A 24,408-nucleotide genomic window follows, 5' to 3' on the forward strand; every position below is an offset into this window, starting at 1 on the left:
GGAGATGACCACCTAACATTGCATAGAAAAGTGGTCTTGTATGGAGTGACACTCTCAAAGAAAAGGGACACAATGTATGGTGGAACAAAAATCCATCGCACAAAATTTGGTCTGGATAAGGGGGTGGTCATTTTAAAGAGATGGTCTTTCATTCTGTATTATAGTCCTCACAACAAAGTCCAACAATCATAAAGCTGGCACTGCTATGGTTATCCCAGTCACTAGACAGATACTCGGTTTCCACCTAGAGCTGAAAAAACACTTCTGGAAAGAGCAGTCACATGAACTTCATAAATGTCGCAGAATAAAACACTCACCAAAAAGTGTTTACATTTATTGAAAAAGGTTGTACCTGGTCTGGCAAAGTTAGTTTCACTATCTTTTTTATATATGACCACTTTGAATTAATGTGAATACTTGTTGGTGAGTGCCATGGCTTTAATCTGCTACATTTATGTTATTCTGTACTATATCTATATACACACTTATAAGCCAGGTCTCCGGTGGCCTTCTTTTCCAGAGATATGTCAATTGTCGCTCAGACAATTACTGGCTACAGAGGTGTAAGTGATTGGCTGAGCGGCATTGTGACGTATTGGGCCCAAGCCCCGATCTCAGCTGCTCTCCACTTCCTGGTGCTGGGGCCCCATGATTCAAGTTGCCGCTTAAGCAGTCACTGACACTTCTGGTGGGCCACCATTGCGGCTAGTGATTGGCAGATGACATCTTGACCACCGGCTTATTGGGAAAGCATAGACAGAATGTACTGTTTTGTTTTTTAATAGAAGACAGTCTAGCTATGTTTAAAAAAAAAAAAAGGATAGGGGATAAGATGTCTGATCGAGGGGGCCCCGTCGCTGGGGACCCCCGTGATCTCAGCTGTGGCACTCCAGACATCCGGTTCACAGAGCGAACTTCGCTCCATGCCGGATGACTGGCGTTGCGGGGCGGAGGCTCGTGAGGTCAAGGTCATGCACCACTCATGACGTCGTGGCCAGGCCCCCTCAATGCGAGCCTATGGGAGAGGGTGTGACGGCCGTCCCTCCCATAGACTTGCATTGAGGGGACGTGGCCATGACGTCACGAGCAGTGCGCTGTCGTGAGGTCATGAGCCTCTGCCCCTGCACCCAACACTCTAAAAGAACGCCGGGTGCAGCAGAGATATCGATCCTTTGGATAGGGGAAACAATGTCTAGGGGGGGGAAAACCCCTTTAAGTCACACACAGTCACACACAAGTTTCATATTTTGGAGACTACTCTAATGCTTGACTGGCAGGTTTTGGGGACTATTGGAAGTGTTAAAAAAAAATAGAATCTGTTCACACTGCTGTCAGATGCTTCATTTGAGGCCTTTGTTGCCACTTGTATCACATTTGACAAGAACTTGGTCTTGTATTACCCATGAATAGTATAATGGACATCAGATCTTTTATCATATTCATGAAAAACTTCTCCAACTACAACTCACAGATAAGTTGACACTGAATATTATAAAGTGAGTGCAATGAAAACCTTGTTATGACAATATCCCCAACTTTTTTTTTCCTCTTTAAGTGTAATTTCTCGCGTATAAATGTATTTTTATTGCATGAGAGGATCTGTCTGCATTGCATGAAACATCATTATTCATAGCACATCACACATTTTATGCTAAATTAATCCATCAAATGTTTAGGCTTCTGTAGTCCATGTGCTTCAAATTAATTGTTGAATAATGTTTTGCATGCTTCACAGGCAAATAAGGAAATTTCCTGACCCATGACATGGAGTGTATTCAGATTGTATTTGTTGAGTGGTAAAAAAAATTGTCTGTTATTTTCCATATGTTTTATTTTCATGTCATTTTGTTAAGTAATGTACAATGATCGGTTACAACATTACAACTACTGTCAGGTGAAGTGAATAACATTGACTGTGTGGTGACATTGGTGCCAGTGGGATATTATAGGCAGCAAGTGAACAGTCAGTTCTTAAAGGGGTACTCCGGCCCTAAGACATCTTATCCCCTATCCAAATGATAGGTTATAAGATGTCTGATCGTGGGGTCCCACCGCTGGGGACCCCTGCAATCTCTCATGCAGCACCCTCCTGTGTGAGCTGCACGCCAGCACTGGAGGCTATGGGTCTGAAGCCCCTCCCATAGACTAGCATTGAGGGGGCGAGGCGTAATGTCACATGGGGGTGAAGTCATGACGTCACGATACTCCGGCCTCGTAGTCGTGAGGCTTCGGACTTGGAGCTTCCAGTGCTGGCATGCTGCTCACACAGATGGGTGCTGCATGAGAGATTGCGGGGGTCCCCAGTGGCGGGCCCCCCGCGATCAGACATCTTATGCCCTATCCTTTGGATAGCTGATAAGATGTCTTAGGGCCCGACTACACCTTTAAAGTTATATAACACACACAAGAGTAAGCCAGAGAAGCCGGCACTGCCTCAACCCTATGGAGTCCAGTGATTAGACGCACATGTGAGCAATACAAGTATAAAGTATCAGGGTTAGGTAACGCTACACGCCACAGGAACAGTAGAATATACAACACAAGGAGAAGAAAAAGCGGAGCGCTTACCGATCCAGTATTCAAATAGACATCGGCAGCTAATCCACGGACCGAGTCGGTCACGAGCAGGGAGGCGGCAGATGGATTCGGGGGAGTTCAGGCGTCAGGCCCGACGCCTGAACTCCCCCGACTCCATCTGCCGCCTCCCTGCTCGTGACCAACTCGGTCCATGGATTAGCTGCCGATGTCTATTTGAATACTGGATCGGTAAGTGCTCTGCTTTTTCTTCTCCTTATGTTGTATATTCTACACCTTTAAAGTTGCTATGTTGGAAGCAGAAAAAAGAGCAAGTGTAAGGATCTCAGCGACTCTTAGAAGGGTCAAATTGGGATGACTATACAATTTGGCCGCCAGAACATCTGCAAAATGGTTGGTCTGGTGAGATGTTCCTCACTATATGCAGTAGCAAGTACCTACCAATAGTGATCCAAAGCTGGCTTATCGATGTGCATAAGGTTTAAGGGCTAGCCTGTCTGGTCCAATCCCAAACTATTAAAAAAGTTATGGCTAGCTATGATAGAAAGTGTCAGAACACACAGCTTGCTTTGTATGAGGCTGTGCAGCTAAACATTATAGTGCTTATGGTGACCCCAGTCCGCCACCTAAAGCACTTCAATGGGCATGTGATCATCATTACAATACCCTAGAACAATGGAAGAAGGCGGCTGTATCTGATGAATCCTGTTTTCTTTTACATGATGTGAAGGGCCAGGTGTGTGTTACCAGGAAAAGCAATCCAGGGTGTTAGAAATAGGATGCTCTGGGCAATGTTCTGCTAGGTATCCTTAGTCCTGACCTTCATGTTGCTTTGACATGTACCATCTAGCTAAACATTTTACAGACCAAGTCCCCTCATTTATGACAGCGGTATTCCCTAATGGCAGTGATGTAACCTCTTACAGCAGGATAATGTCCCAGCTACACAGCAAAAATGGTGTGACAAGAGTTCAGGGTGTTGACTTGGCCTCCATATTCCTCACATCTCAAACTGATTGATCATCTGTGGGACCTGTTGGAAAAACAAGTCCGATCCATGGAGGCCACACCTCACAATTTAATTGGACGATACTGTCTTGGTGTCAGATATCAAAGGACAACCACCATGGAGAGGTCTTTTTGGAGTCCATAACTTGATAGGTCATAACTATTTTGGACGCATGAGAGAGACTTGCACAACATTAGGCAAGGGGTTGATCGGTTTATATGTAGATACAATTATTATTATTTTTTTATCTAATAAGATCATTATGTGCCACAAAGACTCTATATACACTACTTTGAGTAGTGTAACATTTGTATTGATGGGTATGACTGGTTTAGACAGCTAATTACCTAACCCCAAGGCCGTAGCCTGGGGTATAATACACCTCTAAGTAGTACCCCCTAAAACATAACTTTTATTGTATATCCAAATAAAATAAAAAATTTTATTTTATAAACCCAGTGAAATCAATGTTAAAACAGGATGTCAGGTAGGTTAGTGTCTGTGAGATCTGAGCAACATTGCTCCACTATAAGGGGTTCTGCAGTAGCCCAATACGCCTACTCTGACATTAACTAAAAACGCTAGATTGCCGCCTCTACATGTTTCGCCGTCCCCACGGCGTTTTCAAGAGGCAAACTAGTGGCAACAACGACGGCGAAACATGTAGAGGCGGCAATCTAGCGTTTTTAGTTAATGTCAGAGTAGGCGTATTGGGCTACTGCAGAACCCCTTATAGTGGAGCAATGTTGCTCAGATCTCACAGACACTAACCTACCTGACATCCTGTTTTAACATTGATTTCACTGGGTTTATAAAATACATTTTTTTATTTTATTTGGATATACAATAAAAGTTATGTTTTAGGGGGTACTACTTAGAGGTGTATTATACCCCAGGCTACGGCCTTGGGGTTAGGTAATTAGCTGTGTCTCTTGGCCTCTTTAGTCCCCTTTTGGTCTAATTTGTTTTTTATGACTGGTTTAGACAGTGTGACCAGATCACTTACATATGTAGCTAATGTATGAAAACAGGTTTCCATCCCTCATTGTCCACTTTAAGGGTTACTTCGGTGGAAACAATTTTTTTCTAATCAACTGATGCCAGAAAGTTTTAACAGATTTGTAAATTACTTCTATTTAAAAATCTTAATCCTTCCAGTACTTATCAGCTGCTGTATGCTCCAGAGGAAATTGTGTAGTTCTTTCCAGTCTCTGCTGACACCTCTGTCCATGTCCGGAACTGTCCAGAGCAAGAGAGGTTTGCTATGGAGATTTTTTTTCCTGCTCTGGACAGTTCCTGACACGGACATAGGAGTCAGCAGAGAGCACTGTGATCAGACTGAAAAGAACTACTCAACTTCCTCTGTAGCGTACAGCAGCTGATAAGTACTGGAATGATTAAGATTTTTATATAGAGGTAATTTACAAATCTGTTTAACGTCTTGGCACCTGTTGATTTAAAGAACTTTGTTTTCCACCAGAGTACCCCTTTAAGTTTAGGGTGAGAGATCGCACTCTCAGCCACAAGAAGCAGAAAGGATTGAAATGACGCATAATGCATTGATAAATTTGCCTTTATTCCAACCATCGTTTTGAAATATACAACATATCTGTAAATTGGGGAATTATTGTGAATATGGAAAATCAAGTTATTCAAGGATCCTGTGTTCTCAATTACTTTCCTGGTTTAATGCCAAAGTAATAGGAGACACTGTTTGTGTTCATGACTGTTATACTTAGGAGTAGTCTCCAATCTGTGGATCTTGGCCGTTGGCTGTACGGGCAAGTAGGGAGTTGTAGTTTTGCAGCACCTAGAGGTCCACAGTTGGGAGACTACTGCCGTAGACAGTGTCATCTTTATGAAGAGAATGTTCCTTTAGTTTAACGAGTTGTCTTCCTATTTAAAAATGTAAATAGTTTATGTTTATTTCAGGATTGTAAATGGAAAATGTACATGGAACTTGATGGAGATGAAATTGCAATAACGTACATAAAGGATGTGACATTCACCAGAAGTCACCCAGAGACCGAGGTTCTAAGAATGTGTAAAGTAAGTGATGTTCAAAATCTGAGTAAGTACCATGCGGTTCGGTTCTCCATTAGCTATAACAATATACAGTAAATGCAATATACCGTAAGGGATAAGCGAATGTTCATAATACTGGCAGAATACCCAGTGTTTGCCGGAATTCCTACCTAAACCTTGTGGGACAGTAAAAGCAACAATGACGCTCTCATCCTCATATCTCATCCTCGTATCCCGTTCTAATATCCTGTCCTCATATCCCGACCTAATATCCTGTCCTTATATGCTGTCCTCACATGCCATCCTTGTATCAACTCCTTATATCCCGAACTCATATCCCATCCTCTGCACTAACTATTCTCTGCATTCGGCAGCATGTGAGAGAGATACAAGAACGGCACCATGTACCAAGTACCGTGATCAGGAGATGTATTGGAAGTAACATAGACTTGCATGGGACTGCAGGCAACCCCCCCCCCCCTCCCCCCCATCACCACCACCACCCCCTCGCAATAGTTGGTTGGTTAGGGTCGATTTTACTCTACTATTTTTTTAGTTGTGTACCAAGTTCCATCAAAGTATCTCCAGCTATTTAGAAGTTATGCCGGAACGTGCTGGAACACACACACACATACATAACCCTAAAATTTTTCAAGAAAATTAAGTATTTCTTACAGAAAAGGATTGCAGTAAACCATGTTTTGCTATACACATGTTTATTCCCTTTGTGTCTATTGGAACTAAACCAAAAAAAGGAGGGAAAAAAAGCAAATTGGACATAATGTCACACCAAACTCCAAAAATGGGCTGGATAAAATTATTGGCACCCTTAACTTAATATTTGGTTGCACACCCTTTGGAAAAAATAACTGTAATCAGCTTCCTATAACCATCAATAAGCTTCTTACACCTCTCAGCCGGAATGTTGGACCACTCTTCCTTTGCAAACTGCTCCAGATCTCTCTTATTGGAAGGGCGCCTTTTCCCGACAGAAATTTTAAGATTTCTCCACAGGTATTTAATAGGGTTTAGATCTGGACTCTTTGCTGGCCACCTCAGAACTCTCCATCACTTTGTTGCCATCCATTTCTTAGTGGAAAAGTTGCCCATAGCAAACAATCAGCTCACTTCTTTCATTTTTAACAAGACCTTTGCAAAATGAAAGAAGTAATCTGATTGGTTGCAATGGACAACTGGGAAACGTTTCCTCTGGACAGGTTTTGATAAATTTCCCCTATTGTCCTATTGACCCAAGATCTCGGACACAAACCCAACTTTCTGACACTGGGCTGTACAGTGCGACCCAAAATCCATTGGTAATCCTCAGATTTCATGATGCCTTGAACACATTCAAGGCACCCAGTGCCAGAGGCAGCAAAACAACCCCAAAACATCATTGAACCTCCACCATATTTCACTGTAGGTACTGTGTTCTTTTCTTTGTAGGCCTCATTCCGTCTTCGGTAAACAGTAGAATGATGTGCTTTACCAAAAAGCTCTATTGGTCTCATCTGTCCACAAGATGTTTTCCCAGAAGGATTTTGGCTTACTGAAGTTCATTTTTGCTTTTTTATGTCTCTGTGTCAGCAGTGGAGTCCTCCTGGGTCTCCTGCCATAGCGTTTCATTTCATTTAAATGTCGATGGATAGTTCACGATGACACTGATGCTCCCTGAGCTTGCAGGACAGCTTGAATATCTTTGGAACTTGTTTGGGGTTGCTTATCCACCATCCGGACTATCCTGCATTGACACCTTTCATCAATTCTTCTGTTCACGCCCAGGGAGATTAACTACAGTGCCATGGGTTGCAAACTTCTTGATAATGTTGCGCATTGTGGATCTAGATCTCTGGAGATGGACTTGTAACCTTGAGATTGTTGATATGTTTCCCCAATTTGGGTTCTCAAGTCCTCAGACAGTTCTCTTCTCTTTCTGTTGTCCATGCTTAGATTGGCACACAGACACACAATGCAAAGACTAAGTGAACTTCTCTCCTTTTTATCTGCTTTCAGGTGTAATTTTTATATTGCCCACACCTGTTACTTGCCCCAGGTGAGTTTAAAGGAGCATCGCATGTTTGAAACAATCTTATTTTTCCACAATTTTGAAAGGGTGCCAATAATTTTGTACAGCCCATTTTTGGAGTTTGGTGTGACATTAGGTCCAATTTGCTTTTTTCCTCCCTTTTTTGGTTTAGTTCCAATACACACAAAGGGAATAAACATGTGTAAAGCAATACATGTGTTACTGCAATCCTTTTCTGTGAGAAATACTTAATTTTCTTGAAAAATGTCAGGGGTGCCAACTTTTGCGGCCATGACTGTGTATATATGAATATATATATATATATATATATATATATATATATATGTATATATATACCAGTATACAGTGGGGCAAAAAAGTATATAGTCAGCCACAAATTGTGCAAGTTCTCCAACTTAAAAAGATGAGAGAGGCCTGTAATTTTCATCATAGGTATACCTCAACTATGAGAGACATAATGAGAAAAAAAAAAACATAAAATCACATTGTCTGATTTTTAAAGAATTTATTTGCAAATTATGGTGGAAAATATGTATTTGGTCACCTACTGACCTCCACTCGTTACCTGTATTAAAGGGGTACTCCGGCGCTAAGACATCTTATCCCCTATCCAAAGGATAGGGGATAAGATGCCTGATTGCGGGGGTCCCGCCGCTGGGGACCCCCGTGATCTTGCACGCAGCACCCCATTATAATCATTCCCCGGAGCATGTTCGCTCCGGGTCTGATTACTGGCGATCACGGGGGCCGGAGCATTGTGACGTCACAGCCCCACCCCCGTGTGACGTCACGCTCCATCCCCTCAATGCAAGCCTATGGGAGGGGGCGTGACAGCTGTCAAGCCCCCTCCCATAGGCTTGCATTGAGAGGGCGGAGCGTGGTGTCACACGGGGGCGGGGCTGTGACGTCACAATGCTCCGGCCCCTGTGATCACCAGTAATCAGACCTGGAGCGAACATGCTCCGGGGACTGATTATAACGGGGTGCTGCGTGCAAGATCACGGGGGCCCCAGCGGTGGGACCCCCGCAATCAGGCATCTTATCCCCTATCCTTTGGATAGGGGATAAGATGTCTTAGCGCCAGAGTACCCCTTTAATGGCACTGGTTTGAACTTGTTATCAGTATAAAAGACACCTGTCCACAACCTCAAACAGTCACACTCCAAACTCCACTATGGCCAAGACCAAAGAGTTGTCGACTGAATCTGCAATAGGCAAGCAGCTTGGTGTGGAGAAATCAACTGTGGGAGCAATTATTAGAATATGGAAGACATACAAGACCACTGATAATCTCCCTTGATCTGGGGCTCCACAAAAGCTCTCACCCCGTGGTGTACAAATGATCACAAGAACGTTGAGCCAATATCTCAGAACCACACAGAAGGAACCAAGTCAATGACCTGCAGAAAGCTGGGACCGAGGTAACAAAGGCTACCATTAGTAACACCCTACGACGCCAGGGACTCAAATCATGCAGTGCCAGACATGTCCCCCTGCTTAAACCAGTACATGTCTGGGCCTGTCTGAAGTTTGATCCAGAAGAGTATTGGGAGAATGTCATATGGTCAGATGAAACCAAAGTAGAACTTTTTTGTAAAAACCCAACTCGTTGTGTTTGGAGGAGAAAGAATGCTGAGTTGCATCCAAAGAACACCATACCTACTGTGAAGCATGTGGATGGAAGCATCATGCTTTGGGGCTGTTTTTCTGCAAAGGGACCAAGACAACCGATCCGTGTAAAGGAAAGAATGAATGGGGCCATGTATCGTGAGATTTTGAGTGAAAACCTCCTTTCATCAGCAAGGGCATTAAAGATGAAACATGGCTGGGTCTTTCAGCATGACAATGATCCCAACAAAGGAGTGGCTTCATAAGAAGCATTTCAAGGTCCTGGAGTGGCCTAGCCAGTCTCCAGAACTCAACCCCTTAGAAAACCTTTGGAGGGAGTTGAAAGTCCATGTTGCCCAGCGACAGCCCCAAAACATCACTGTTCTAGAGGAGATCTGCATGGAGGAATGGGCCAAAATACCAGCAACAGTGTGTGAAAACCTTGTGAAGACTTACAGAAAACGTTTGACCTCCGTCATTGCCAACAAAGAGTATAAAACAAAGTATTGAGATGAACTTTTGTTATTGAGCAAATACTTATTTTTAAGTAAATTTTTTAAAAATCAGACAATGTGATTTTATGGATTTTTTTTTTCTCATTATGTCTCTTATAGTTGAGGTATACCTATGAGGAAAATTACAGGCCTCTCCATCTTTTTAAGTGGGAGAACTTGCACAATTGGTGGCTGACTAAATACTTTTTTTGCCCCACTCTATCAGGCTACCAGTGGGGCAAAAAAATTCCAAGAAAGATGGCAGATTTACTGGTGCCCCACATACTCACCCTCCCCCCCCCCCCCCCTTCGCATTTCCCTCTGCTCCTGGTTACCCCGCAGACATCATGCCAACACCAAATTGCATCAGGAATGTAGAGCGGTAAACACTGTATGTGAATGTGTGCTGTCGTGCACATGTAGTACGTCATGGCTTTCAATTGCTGCCACATGGGCGTTCTCTATTATGTTTGCGGACACTTAGTGGTCACTATACAACAGATCTTAGCCCCCTCTCTCTCTTTCCCCACACAATTACAGTCCCTCTGCAGTCTTACTCTATGTAACAGTAATTTATTTTGTGCACTCTCCTAGCCCCTTGTACCAATAACTTTCCATGCAATCTCCCATTCCTTGTGCTATCTCTTCACCAGTCCCTGTAGTTCCTTTAGTAATAATTTATTGTCCCTGTGTACTGTTTACAAAAATCTCCCAGTCCCTTTTATGGTCTTTCTGTGTAGTCTCCCGGAACTTCTCTATATACAACTATTCATACTATGTGAGCATTGTTTATATATTTCAGGTTTTTTTTTTTTCACATGTGGTTTATGCCCACTGTACCCTGGGGTCTCCATACCCGGGAATCTCTGTTCTGTAGTCTTTTTTTAAGGGCTGGTCTGGTGTCTGGAGGCACCCTAGTTGGGGAACATTGCTTTAGTGACATGATTGACCAAGATGGCTACTGGTGCAATACACAAGAGTGCAACCCTAGGCGCACCCATTCATCGGTACCCATTAAACCAGAGATTCTACCTACGGTACTAAAACCAAAGTGCAGTGGGAGGAAAAGTAGAATTTCTAATTTAACTGCAACCTAGTAAGAGTATTGACCCCTTCCCTCTGCTGGAGACTCTAGTGGTCTCCAAGGTGGATGTTAGCGCCATCATAGGGCAGGGTTTAGGTAACGTTCAATGCAGAAAGTCTGGAAAACTAGCAATACACAAGAGGGGGGGGGGGTGAATACTTTTTTACTGAATTATCATGACCACCCACCTAGGTTTGTGTGAGTTGCTTTACCCCTCACCTATATAGTGCTTTCAGCAGTTTTGAGGGGTCAACACCACTATCAGACTCCTTTTAAATTATAAACTCCCCAGCTCTACCCTTATACCTCATGGGTTTATCATAATTGTAATAATTAATCATACAATTATAATGTAGGTCCCAGAATTGTGACCTACCTCCGACCCATTTAAGACATCCTAAATATATATGAGAGAAGGAAGAGAAGTGCTTATGATACCGAATGTGCACAATGTCTAGAAGGCAGATAAATGTATTTACATAATGAAATAATATCATGTTAATTTATTTCCCAGCCACCATTTGTAATGGAGAAGTGGATTGTGGGGATCTCAGAGAATGAGTCTGTTGAGTGCATTGTGAGCTACGAAGTAAGTGTAAAGGAGTACTCCGATGTCAGCTAATAAATAAAACTTAAAAATGTTGCAAAATCATTTAGGCATTGCTAACCTGTCTGCCCCAGTTCTAAAACCACCAAAAATCTATTAGTTTTTGGGGTCTTAGTCCTGTTGTTTTTCCTGGTTGAGCAGTTGCTCAGTACTACAATTCACAGAATGCATTGCTTTCCATAAGCTGTTTATTACAGCCCTCCCACCCTGCCTGCTCTCCTCCCCCAGCAAGTCTGTCAGTTCCCCACCTAGAGCTTTTGCAGAACGTCTCATTTCACAGCAGTCTATCATAAAATCAGTGAGGTTGCAACACCAGCTGTATTCATTCCCTGTCTGCTCCTCTGCCTTTGGCATTCGTCTGCACAAGGTATCATGCTGTAAACACCTCATTCTACCTAAATGTCCTACAAAATATATATGTGTATATAACAGGGAGATGGTGATGTAGGCTGTAGAGGATGGTCAAGGGTGGTGACATCACCCAGGGGGTGGGGCTAGAACTCAGAGTCAAGAACCAGCCACACCTCCTGAGACAGCAGAGGATGATGCATGGTCCTGGAAGAGAGGAGGAGACGGAAGCTGCTGAGACACCACCACACGATGATAGTCTTATGTATAACCACATACCACAATATATCCCTTTAACACTCACAGCCAAATACTGTATAGTTGCTTATGCATAGCAACCACAAGCAAAAATAAACTTTATTAATCGTAGGAACAGGCAAAATATTGGAGGATTTATCTGTGTGGAGTTCCCCTTTAAGCTGTGTGCATATTTATATAACAGATGAACATTGTGCCAGACTGCTAATAGACAATCTGGAAACCTGAAATGATAGTCAGTGTGAATGGAGGACTTCAGCCAGTTGGCTCCATACTTCCCAATAAAATCGCATTTATTGTATGCATGTATCTGTTCTGTTCTTCTGTTGTTTTTGCTTAATTTCAGTGCAGAATGTTTATTAAGCTGTTTTTGTTCTCATTTTTTTCTTCTTGTCTTCCAAAAGAGTGATGTCAGAACTCCTAAATTAACCAAACACATTCATAAAATTCACTGGAACAAGATGAAAAACCAAGACGCAGTGAAGCCGGTCCAACTCGCCATTAAGTCGTCGCTGCTAAATTCTGAGACCAAACCTAATGACGATTCTAGTAAGAGCTTCAAATTACAAAAGAAACACTATAACAGTACAAAGAGACTGAGAGCGCAGATACACACAATGCCTACCAATAGAACATAATGAAGAACATTATATAAAATAATGAAGTGACGTTTTACTAAACTATGTGCGTACTGTAAGTGTGTACAGTCCTGGCTAAAGGTTTGCAGACTAAGGCTGGGTTCACACTACGTTTTCTCCCATACGGGAGCACATACAGCAGGGGGGAGCTAAAACCTCGCGCTCCCGTATGTCACCGTATGTGCTTCCGTATGTAATTCATTTCAATGAGCCGACCGGAGTGAAACGTTCGGTCCGGTCGGCTCATTTTTGCACCGTATGCGCTTTTACAACCGGACCTAAAACTGTGGTCAACCACGGTTTTAGGTCCGGTTGTAAAAGCGCATACGGCGCAAAAATGAGCCGACCGGACCGAACGTTTCACTCCGGCCGGCTCATTGAAATGAATGACATACGGGAGCGCATACGGTAACATACGGGAGCGCGAGCTTTTAGCTCCCCCCTGCCGTATGCGCTCCCGTATGGGAGAAAACGTAGTGTGAACCCAGCCTAATACAAACTTAGGTTTTTACAAAGTTTTCTGCTTCAGGGTATGTTCACACTACGTATTTATACGCGAGCGGAGATCCCAACTGGTGGCCGCTGCCAATATACTTTGGTGGCAGGACCGTGCAGCACTGCGCCGTGCTCGCGGACTTCTGTGCAAAGAATGAACATGTTCTTTCTTTTGGTGGATCAATTTCAGCGGCCGAATTGTCCGCCGCTGAATTTCCGCAGTGTGAACAGGTCCGCAGAACACCCATTCACATTAATGTTAGGAGTTCACGCCACAGAATTCTGACGCCCAATTTAGCACGCGGAATTCTGCGCTAACTACGTAGTGTGAACATAACCTCAGTGGATTTAAATCTTTCAGTCAGATGTTACTATAGTGTTCAGAAGTACAATTATATGCATTATATACATTTGTAAGCTTTCATTGATAAATACATAAAAGTTGATGCAAAGACTCGATATTTACAGTGTGGATCCTATTTTCCAATTCTTCCTAGCGTGCCGGATATCAGCTTCTGGGCCAAATCCTGCTTTGAGTTCATCACGGGGGGGGGGGGGTTAGGGGGGGATTTGTCATCTGGCGGTTACCAGCAATATGGTGTGATCAGTGTGTTTTTATTTTGCATGTTGACTTGCACCAAAAATTATCATCTAATTTTACACACTTTTTATGTTGTCTTTTTGTTGTTTTGTAATTTTTCTTGTGCGCTTCCAGGCGGTGTGGTTAGCAGATTGGTGCACTAAATTTATCATTTGCGCAAAAAATCTTTTTGTGCCCTCTAGTAACCAGCTGGCCTACAAATGTGTGTGAGCTTTTCAACTTTTTTATTTATTTTTTTGCACTATCCATGGGCTAACTATTAGAGATGAGCGAATTTACAGTAAATTCGATTCGTCATGAACTTCTCGGCTCGGCAGTTGATGACTTATCCTGCATAAATGAGTTCAGCTTTCAGGTGCTCCGGTGGGCTGGAAAAGGTGGATACAGTCCTAGGAAAGAGTCTCCTAGGACTGTATCCACCTTTTCCAGCCCACAGAAGCACCTAAAAGCTGAAATAATTTATGCAGGATAAGTCATCAACTGCCGAGCCGAGAAGTTCGTGCCGAATCGAATTTACTGTAAGTTCGCTAATCTCTACTTACTATTATTTGGGTGAATTTATGAAGTAATCTGCATGACAATTTTCACACCAACTGGAAAAACCACACACTTGCGCAGCAGGGTGCAAACTCTGTGGTAGGCATATATTCCCCCCAATTTGTTTTTGTTTGTCTACCCACTTTTTGACGATTGACCAAACATTCTCAATGGGATTGTGATTTGGGGAGTTTCCTGGACATGGACCCAAAATGTCAGGCGATATGCAAGTGGCTCGGTAAACATAAACATTTAAATTTTGGGTCCATGGCTAGAAAACTTTACATATCTCAATCTCATAGAGGACCTGTGGTTAATCTTCAAAAAAAATAAAAATAGGACAAAAAAAAAAAAAAAACAATAACTGTGATAACCTTCAAGCACTGATAAGGTAAGAATGGCTTGTCAACACCCCAGAGGCTGATATCCAGCATGCTTGGGTGAATTGCAGAAGTCTTCAAAAAGAAGGGTCCACACTGGATAAACATGATGGGGGAGATTTATCAAAACCTGTGTAGAGGAAGAGTGGTGCAGTTGCCCATGGCAACCAATCAGATTGTTTCTTTCATTTTCCACAGGTCTCTTTAAAAATGAAAGAAGCGATCTGATTGGTTGCCATGGGCAACTGCACCACTTTTCCTCTGCACAGTTATTGATAAATCTCCCCTGATGTGTTTGTTATTAAAGGGGTACTTGCCCCTAGACATCTTATCCCCTATCGAAAGGATAGGGGATAAGATGTCAGATCGCGGGGGTCCCGCCACTGGGGACCCCGGGATCTCGGCTGCAGCACCCACCTGTTGCGGCTTCTGGCAGCGCTGGAGGCTCTCATCCTAACACCTCACAATCACGGTGACGGGAGATTGTGACGTCACGACTCCACCCCCGTGTGCTTTCACGCCCCGCCCCCTCAATGCAAGTCTATGGGAGGGGGCGTGATGACTGTCACGCCCCCTTCCATAGACTTGCATTGAGGTGCGGGGCTTTACGTCACATGGGGGCGTAGTTGTGACGTCACGATCTCCCATCACCGTGGTCGGGAGCCGAAGCCTCCAGCTTTTCCGGAAGCCGCAATAGGTGGGTGCTGCAGCCGAGATCCAGGGTGTCCACAGCGGCGGGACCCCCGCGTTCTGACACCTTATCCCCTATCCAAAGAGGATGTATGAAATGCTTATGATTATACTTCATGTACCATGTAAACATCTGACTAAAAAAAATCTAAAATTACTGAAGTGGCAAATGTTGTGAAAAAAACTGAATTTGTGTCTGTCTCAAAACTTTTGGCCAAGACTGTAGTGTTTGTGAGGAATTTGCCCATTCTATTTATCCTTTGTCCTAAGTGTCATAAGAACATAGTAGATAGGATGCCTGATAAAGGGTTAAAAGAGTTTCCCAGCATGTCAAAGGTTATGGTGGCTCAGACACTAGGGGGAGATTTATCAAAACCTGTGCAAAGGAAAAGTTGCCCAGTTGCCCATAGCAACCAATCCGATCGCTTCTTTCATTTTGCAGAGGCCTTGTTAAAAATGAAAGAAGCGAACTGATTGGTTGCTGTGGGCAAATTTTCCTCTGGACAAATTCCAATAAATCTCCCCATAGATTACTTTAAATTCAGTGATTTGACCCAGCACCATTTGTTCTTACACTCAATTGTGCTTTACAATCTGAGATTCCTAAAATTAAGTCCAGGGGCCCTCAAATACACATCGGCGGAGATTTATCAAAATCTGTCCAGAGGAAATGTTGCTGCGTTGTCCATAGCAACTAATCATATCGCTTCTTTAATTTTTTTACTCTGAAAAATGAAAGAAACGATCTGATTGGTTGCTATGGGCAACTTTTCCTCTGGACAGGTTTTGATAAATCTTCCCCATTTTGTAAAAAAAAAAAAAAAAGGCTAGGTTCACACAATAGATTCTGCAGAGATTTTGCTGCAGCAGAGTCCCATTTATTTCATTGGAATTATGCTGCACTGTTCAGGAGTTGGCACAGAAGCTGATAGATATACAAAAAAGAAGGTTGCAGCAGCAGCACACTTGGTCAAAAAAATTGAGGCTCTTAGCGCACTTTTTGATCAAAACGTGTCCCCATCCACCACGCGGAGGTGGCCTCATTTCAGATGGGACCCTAACACTCATTTCACTCACCTCTGCTGGGCATATGACTGGGTGACGTGCTTGATCCATTATCAATTTAAAAAACCTCCTGTGAAACAGGGAGGGGTGCACGGCTACAGAGAGTGCCACTCCACCTAAATTGCACAGCAAAAAGAAAAATAGCCAGCACAACTACCTAATACACGGGTGCACGCTGCTGTGGCAAATGCAGAGTATACAATTTTTTTTTGCTATAGATATGAGATAGATATAGTGTACGTTCCCACCTGGCGTATTTGCTGCTGCATATTTTATTTTCCCATTGAAGTCAATGGGTAGGAAAATATGCAGCAGCAAATACGCAGCAAAATACGCCAGGTGGGAATGCACCCATAATGTGATAGCCTTGCAGTGAAAGGGTGTGTTTTCCTGCCTGACCTGGGATATGCTTCTACCTGGTGGCTAATGAATGAAGGCCAGCAGACGGGGGAGTGCTTTTAAAGGGGTACTCCAGTGGGATTTTTAAATCAACTGGTGCCAGAAAGTTAAACAGATTTGTAACTTATCTTAACCCTTCCAGTACTTATCAGCTGCTGTATACTACAGACTAAGTTGAGTTGTTCTTTTCGGTCTGACGCCTCTGTCCGTGTCAGGAACTGTCCAGAGCAGGAGCAAATCCCCATAGCAAACCTCTCCTGCTCTGGACAATTCCTGACATGGACAGAGGTGTCCGCAGAAAGCACTGTGATCAGACTGGAAAGAACAATACAACTTCCTCTGGCGCATACAGCAGCTGATAAGTACTGGAAGGATTAAGATTTTTTTATAGAAGTAATTTACAAATCTGTTTAACTTTCTAGCACCAGTTGTTTTCCTTAAATTGGAGTACCCCTTTAAGGAAGTCAGTGAGTCAGTTTAGCTGCTCTCCCCTAGATCGTAGTTTGATGCAAGGGGGGAGACACCGTGTCCCTTTGCCAGGCGGCAAATTTGTTTGGCTTTATTTAGTTTGGTTATACCTGCAACCTTATAAGTCTGGCGAGGAGCCAGTTCTTCACAAGGCAACTGCTGTGACGTGGTTACTCCTGCTTAAAGGGGTACTCCCGTAGAAAACGTATTTATTTTAATCAACTGGTGCCAGAAAGTTAAACAGATTTGTAGATTACTTCTATTAAAAAATCTTAATCCTTCCAGTACTTTTTAGGGGCTGTATACTACAGAGGAAATGTTTTTCTTTTTGGATTTCTCATATGTCACGATCACAGTGCTCTCTGCTGTCCATTTTAGGAACTGTCCAGAGCAGCATATGTTTGCTATGGGGATTTTCTTCTGCTCTGGGCAGTTCCTAAAATGGACAGCAGAGGTCAGCAGAGAGCGCCGTGGTCGTGACATAAGAGAAATCCAAAAAGAAAAACATTTCCTTGGTAGTATACAGCCCCTAAAAAGTACTGGAAGGATTAAGATTTTTTTTAATAGAAGTAATTTACAAATCCTTTTAACTTTCTGGTACCAGTTGATCTAAAAAGAAAAAAAAATTCCACTGGAGTACCCCTTTAAGAAAAATGTGTCCTGTACTGACAGTGTAAAACTGTGTTCCCCAATCTGTGCCCCCCCCCCCCCCGGATGTTGCAAAACTACAACTCCCAGCATGCCCGGACAGCCGTTGGCTGTCCGGGCATGCTGGGAGTTGTAGTTTTGCAACATCTGGAGGGCCACATTATGGAGACCACTGGTGTAAGATAGGTAGAGTAGAGAGAGTTGCTTTCCAGAAGGCTGACGTTACATATCTCTCTAGACCAGGGAGAATGTAAATAGACTTTAAAGATCTCTTTGAGTTACCACCGAGGGGCAGTGTTACTCCCTTGGAGTTTGAACAATCTCCACGCTAAATATTGAAAGCATTTCGTGATTTTTTTTTCTTTATTTGGTAATTACATTTTAATAAAGTTAATTACGAGTGGTACTGCCACATTTTTTTTTTTTTTTTGCTGTTTCAGATGGAAAAATCAAGATTCGTACTTTTCAGTTTTATAAATTTGCAAGTCAAATACTTTTAAGAGAGAATTGCATGTGTAAAGATATGCAGGAGTAAAGACAGAGTTTATATTTATGCAGAAATATGATGGTTGGGACTGGATAAAGACCTAGAACATTCTTAACAATATACCCCGATCTTGGTCAGAACTATTAAAACAACAAAATACTGTATGTACTTTCTAGCTATTTATGGGCTCACGTTGTAACGAAAAGGACAGGTTACTGTAAAGGTTGATTTATTATTTTGTCAAAAACCCCACCGTGACACTGAGTAATGGTGTTTGCACCTCGAATTGACAGGGATATAAAGGGCGATAGTCATTCTTATATTAGCTAAAACATTAAGGGGAGAAGTGTCAGATCCCGGTGGTACCGGCAGAGGGGACCTGCACGCTGCTCTTGCTCTCCTTGTGCACGGAGCAGGGGTCAGCATACGCCCTCCGTGCATCTTTATGGGAGCGCTGTACTCCTGTATCTCCGGCTCTCTGCATGGAGGGCGCGTGTTGACCTTGGTTCGGTGGTCGACACAGCTCCGTGCATGGGGAGACCCAGGGCAGCGGGCAGGGGATCGCAGGGGAGGGGGGGGGGGGTCCCAGTGGCTGAAACGCCTGCAATCTGACACTTATCCCCCATCCAGGGCTGGTGCAAGAATTCTTGCCTACCTAGGTGATAGTCAATTTTGCCTCCCCTTGACTCTGCCCATTGGCCCGCCCTTTGACACGCCCCACCTTACTACTGGGGTGACACACTGTAACAAACCTCCTCCCCATGTAATCAGCTTACTATTGGGGTGACACACTGTAACAAACCTCCTCACCATGTAATGACCTTACTACTGGGGTGACACACTGTAACAAACCTCCTCCCCATGTAATCAGCTTACTACTGGGGTGACACACTGTAACAAGCCTCCTCTTCATGTAATATCCTTACTACTGGGGTGACACACTGTAACAAACCTCCTCCCCATGTAATCTCCTTACTACTGGGGTGACACACTGTAACAAACCTCCTCCTCATTTAATTAGCTTACTACTGGGGTGACACACTGTCACAAATCTCCTCCTCATGTAATGACCTTACTACTGGGGTGACACACTGTCACAAACCTCCTCCTCATGTAATCTCCTTACTACTGGGGTGACACACTGTCACAAATCTCCTCCTCATGTAATTACCTTACTACTGGGATGACACACTGTCACAAACCTCCTCCTCCTCATGTAATCACCTTACTACTGGGGTGACAGACTGTAACAAACCTCCTCCTCATGTAATCTCCTTACTACTGGGGTGACAGACTGTAACAAACCTCCTCCCCATGTAATCTTCTTACTACTGAGGTGACACACTGTAACAAACCTCCTCACCATGTAATCACCTTACTACTGGGGTGACACACTGTAACAAACCTCCTTCCCATGTAATAATCTCCTTACTACTGAGGTGACACACTGTAACAAGCCCCCTCCTAATGTAATTAGCTTACTACTGAGGTGACACTGTCACAAATCTCCCCCCCCCCATTTAATTTTCTTACTACTGGGGTGACACACTGTAACAAACCTCCTCCTCATAAAATCTCTTTACTACTGGGGTGACACACTGTAACAAACCCCCTCCTTATGTGACTACCTTTCTACTGAACTAGGCTGAGAAAGCTGGGGATGCGCACTGTTGCGGCATTAACGGTAGGTACTACAGGAGCGGTTGAGGTTCTGAGCAATTAGATCCGCAGGCAATTATGTGAACGCCGGGGTGCAGATCAGTAACATTACAAGATAAGTAAAAGAACAGGAGATCGCACTCACCCGTATGCGTCAGTTTCCTTTACTAATGTTACATAAGCCCAATGTCACGGCAGGGAGTAGCGGTCGGCATTAAGCCAATGAACGCCGGAGACGAGGCTGCGCTCCTTTCAAGGTCTTGCCTGCCATCTCAAGCCTGCTGGACGTCATCTGAGCGCGCGGTTATACCTGGTGCCTTCTGTGATGTCAGAACATCTGTCGTTCAAGAATACTTTAACGTGCACTAAATAACTAAACTAAAATAAAACGTGTTATGTGACATCAAAACAAGAAATAGTTCAGGGAACAGACAGAAATGCGTTTAGCTCATTTCTTTCATTTAAGCCTAGTCCACCTAGCGCGTTAGTGCACACCATCCAAGCTGCTTCACGCCTGCGCAGGCTATTAACTCTATCATTGCCTTCTGTGATCCGTTCCAGTCCTATGAATTTCAAAGTGTTCTTATCATTCATATGTTCACTTTTCATATGGTCAATAAGTCTACTGGCTCCGATGCCTGTTGTCAAAGAGCGCAAGTGCTCCCGGAATCTGGTGAACAAACATCTGATCGTGGAACCTATATAAAAGCGCCCACAGGTACAGTAGAGACAGTATACTACAAATTTGGACCTGCAGCATATAAATTCTTTTATTTTTATTTTGGATCCTCCAATGCAATGTTTTTGGTAATTTGTGCACAATATGCACAGTGGCCGCACGGAAAGTTTCTTCCAATGGGGCTACTGTTGAGCCAATTGGGGTTCTTCATTGTCACTTGGTGACTAAAGCCACTTCTGACTAGTTCATTTTTAAGACATTTACTACATCTGAAGGCAATAATGGGTTTATTCTGTCCTTCGGGGGGTATCTCTGCATCATCTGCTATTATATCCCAATATTTGTAGATTGTTTCTTTTACTTTATCTGACATTGGGCTATACTTGAAGGAACAAGTCTGCTTTCTTTCTTTTTCTCTTGTGTTTGTAGTCACCTGTCAAAAGTTCTTGTCTTTCTACTTTATCTACTTTACAAAGACTTTCATCTACCCTCTCATACTGAGCTGGGTTATTAACTCTTCTGCTTTTTCTCTGAATACTTCATTACTACTATTTATTTTCTTCAGATGTAAAAGTTGTCCGAATTGCTTCCTTTAGGTGGCAAGGGTGGTAGCTGCCATAATGTAGGAGCATGTTGGATGCTATAGGTTTTTTACAACTTTTTCTGAGCACCCCTTCTTCTTTTTTAACCAGTTCCATATCCAGAAACTCTATTTTTTTTATTATAATACTTGGATGTGAATAACATATTCATGTAATTCTCCTCATTCAGGTACTTCACAAAATTGGAGAAGTCTTCTTTTGTCCCTCTCTATGCCATAAAGACATCGTCCACATACCTTGCAGAGGGAGTGGGATATGAATCTGGAAAAGGGATTTCTTTCTTTAAAGATGATGTCCTGTTCCATGGCTGCTAGAAAGATGTTTGCAAAACTGCATGTCACTGGTGTACCCATTGCGGTGCCCGAGCATTGAATTTACCAATCAGAGACGAAACTGAAGCAGTCATTACTTAAAACCAGATCCAGAGCATCACACACAAAATTGGCATATTTTTCTGTCTTTCCTGCTAACCTTATAACTGCCTGGATCCCAGTTTTATGCGGCATATGAGTATACAAACTCCCTACATCGATAGTGGCAAATGCAACGTCCGGTTCCCAAGTGTGGCCTTCTATTAGATGCAGAAAAGAATTTGTATCTTTCAGATACGATGGAAAATCCGCCAGCATAGGGCGGAGAAACCAGTCTAGATACTGAGACAATAGCTCTGTCACGCTCCCTATGCCTGCTACTGGGGGGAAATTGCAGGGATTTATGTTTTTTTGGCAGAAAGTACCATTGTGGCACTTTAGGATTAGAAGGAATTAGTTTTTCCGCTCTTTTTTTGGATATCATCCCTGTTTCCACACTTCCTCTCAGCAAATTTCTCCATTTATTAGTGATGCTAAGTGTTGGATCTTGCTGCAGAGGTAGGTAGAATTCTGTATTTTTAAGTTGCCTTTTGGCTTCTTTAGTATAATAGTCTGTTGACATCACCACAACGTTGTTGCCTTTGTCGACTTTCTTGATAATTATGTCCTTTCTGGACTTTAGCCACTTCATGGCTCTCTTTTCCCTTTCAGATAGATTGCTCGGGGTTTGGGGGTAGATCAATGCTCTTACTTCATTTTGCACCAGTTTAGTGAATACATCCAGGCTGCTTCCTGCTTGAATTGGAGGTGAGAAAGTGGACTGTGTCCCTCCCTTAAAAGCTTTCACCTCCTGCGCATTGTCATCTGTTGGTCCAAAGTCCACTTCTCCAAGAGCAGATTTATTCTCAATTCTCTTTTTTGCTCAAAAGGTTCTGTGAAGAAGCCTAATGGTCCTACGGCTGTGGGTAATTCACCTTGAAAGGCTTCTCTGGATGTGAAATTGGTTTGTTTATTATTAAAGATTTTTTTTCAGATACATTTTTCTTATTCCTTTATACAGGTCGACCTCAAATTGCACTGGGTCAAATCTCTCAGGAATGCAGAAGTTTAGACCTCTAGACAGGAGAGTAATGCAATCTTCAATCAGATCTATCTCTCCAATGTAGACCTGAATGAAGATTGCATTAGTACCTGAATGAGGAGAATAACGTGAATATGTTATTCATATCCAAGTATAGAGTATAGAAAAGTTTCTGGATGTGGAACTGGTTAAAAAAGAAGAAGAGTTGCTCACAAAAAGTTTTAAAAAACCTACACCATCCAACATACTCCTACATTATTGCAACTACCACCCCTGCCATGTAAAGGAAGCAATTCCCTACGGCCAACTTTTATGTCTGAAGAAAATAAATAGTAGTAATGAAGTATTCAGAGAAGTATTCAGCTCAGTATGAGAGAGTATCCCAAGAAGTTACTACATGGAAGTCCTCGTAAAGTAGATAAAGTAGAAAGACAAGAACTTTTGGCAGGTGACTACAAACGCAAGATAAAAAGAAAGAAAGCAGACTGTTTAATTTGTTCCTTCAAGTATAGCCCAATGTCCGAAAAAATAAAAGAAACAATCTACAAAGATTGGGATATAATAGCAGATGATGCAGAGATACCCCCCGCAAGGACAGAATAAACCCATTATTGCCTTCAGACATTGTAAAGGTCTTAAAAATGAACTAGTCAGAAGTGCCTTTAGTCACCAAGTGACAATGAAGAACCCCAATTGGCTCAACAGTAGCCCCATTGGAGGAAACTTCCCGTGTGGCCACTCCGCATATTGTGTACAAACTACAAAGAACAGTTTCTTCTGCATTGGAGGATGCTAAATAAAAATAAAATAATTTATATTCTGCAGGTCCAAATTTGTAGTATACTGTCTCTACTGTACCTGTGGGCGCTTTTATATAGGTTCCACGATCAGATGTTTGTTCACCAGATTCCGGGAGCACTTGCGCTCTTTAACAACAGGCATCGGAGCCAGTAGACTTATTGACCATATGAAAAGTGAACATATGAATGATAAGAACACTTTGAAATTCACAGGACTGGAACAGATCCCAGAAGGCAATGACAGAGTTAATAGCCTGCGCAGGCGTGAAGCAGCTTGGATAGTGTGCACTAACGCGCTAGGTGGACTAGGCTTAAATGAAAGAAATGAGCTAAACGCATTTCTGTCTGTTCCCTGAACTATTTCTTGTTTTGATGTCACATAACACGTTTTATTTTAGTTTAGTTATTTAGTGCACGTTAAAGTATTCTTGAATGACAGATGTTCTGACATCACAGAAGGCACCAGGTATAACGGCGCGCTCAGATGACGTCCAGCAGGCTTGAGATGGCAGGCAAGACCTTGAAAGGAGCGCAGCCTCGTCTCCGGCGTTCATTGGCTTAATGCCAACCGCTACTCCCTGCCGTGACATTGGGCTTATGAAACACAAATAAAGGAAACTGACGCATACGGTTGAGTGTGATCTCCTGTTCTTTTACTTATCTTGTAATGTTACCTTACTGCTGAGGTGACACACATTGGATGGGGGGCGGTTGGGCTTTATGGTTGTGCTTCTGGTTGAGCAAATGGTTCAGATGCTGGCTGTGCTAACATTCTTGTGGCAGGTAGAGCGGCGCCCCCATCAAGAGGATGCTCTTGTCGGCTGCCTATTTTGTCTATAGGCAGAGCTGGCCC

The 24,408-nt window shown here is 43.0% G+C and overlaps 1 protein-coding gene across 2 annotated transcripts in view; it reads left to right on the forward strand.

Annotated features, from left to right (window-relative positions):
- Positions 1-24,408, forward strand: part of MAP3K20 (mitogen-activated protein kinase kinase kinase 20) — a 245,412-nt gene that overhangs the window by 219,013 nt on the left and 1,991 nt on the right. For both annotated transcript variants that reach the window (XM_056534810.1, XM_056534811.1), the window contains 3 exons: positions 5,477-5,593; positions 11,317-11,391; positions 12,420-12,564. In XM_056534810.1, the coding sequence (XP_056390785.1) occupies positions 5,477-5,593; positions 11,317-11,391; positions 12,420-12,564 (337 nt within the window). The remainder of the gene's footprint in view (positions 1-5,476; positions 5,594-11,316; positions 11,392-12,419; positions 12,565-24,408) is intronic.

This window comes from Hyla sarda, chromosome 8 (genome assembly GCF_029499605.1).
Source record: "Hyla sarda isolate aHylSar1 chromosome 8, aHylSar1.hap1, whole genome shotgun sequence".
NCBI lineage: Eukaryota > Metazoa > Chordata > Amphibia > Anura > Hylidae > Hyla > Hyla sarda.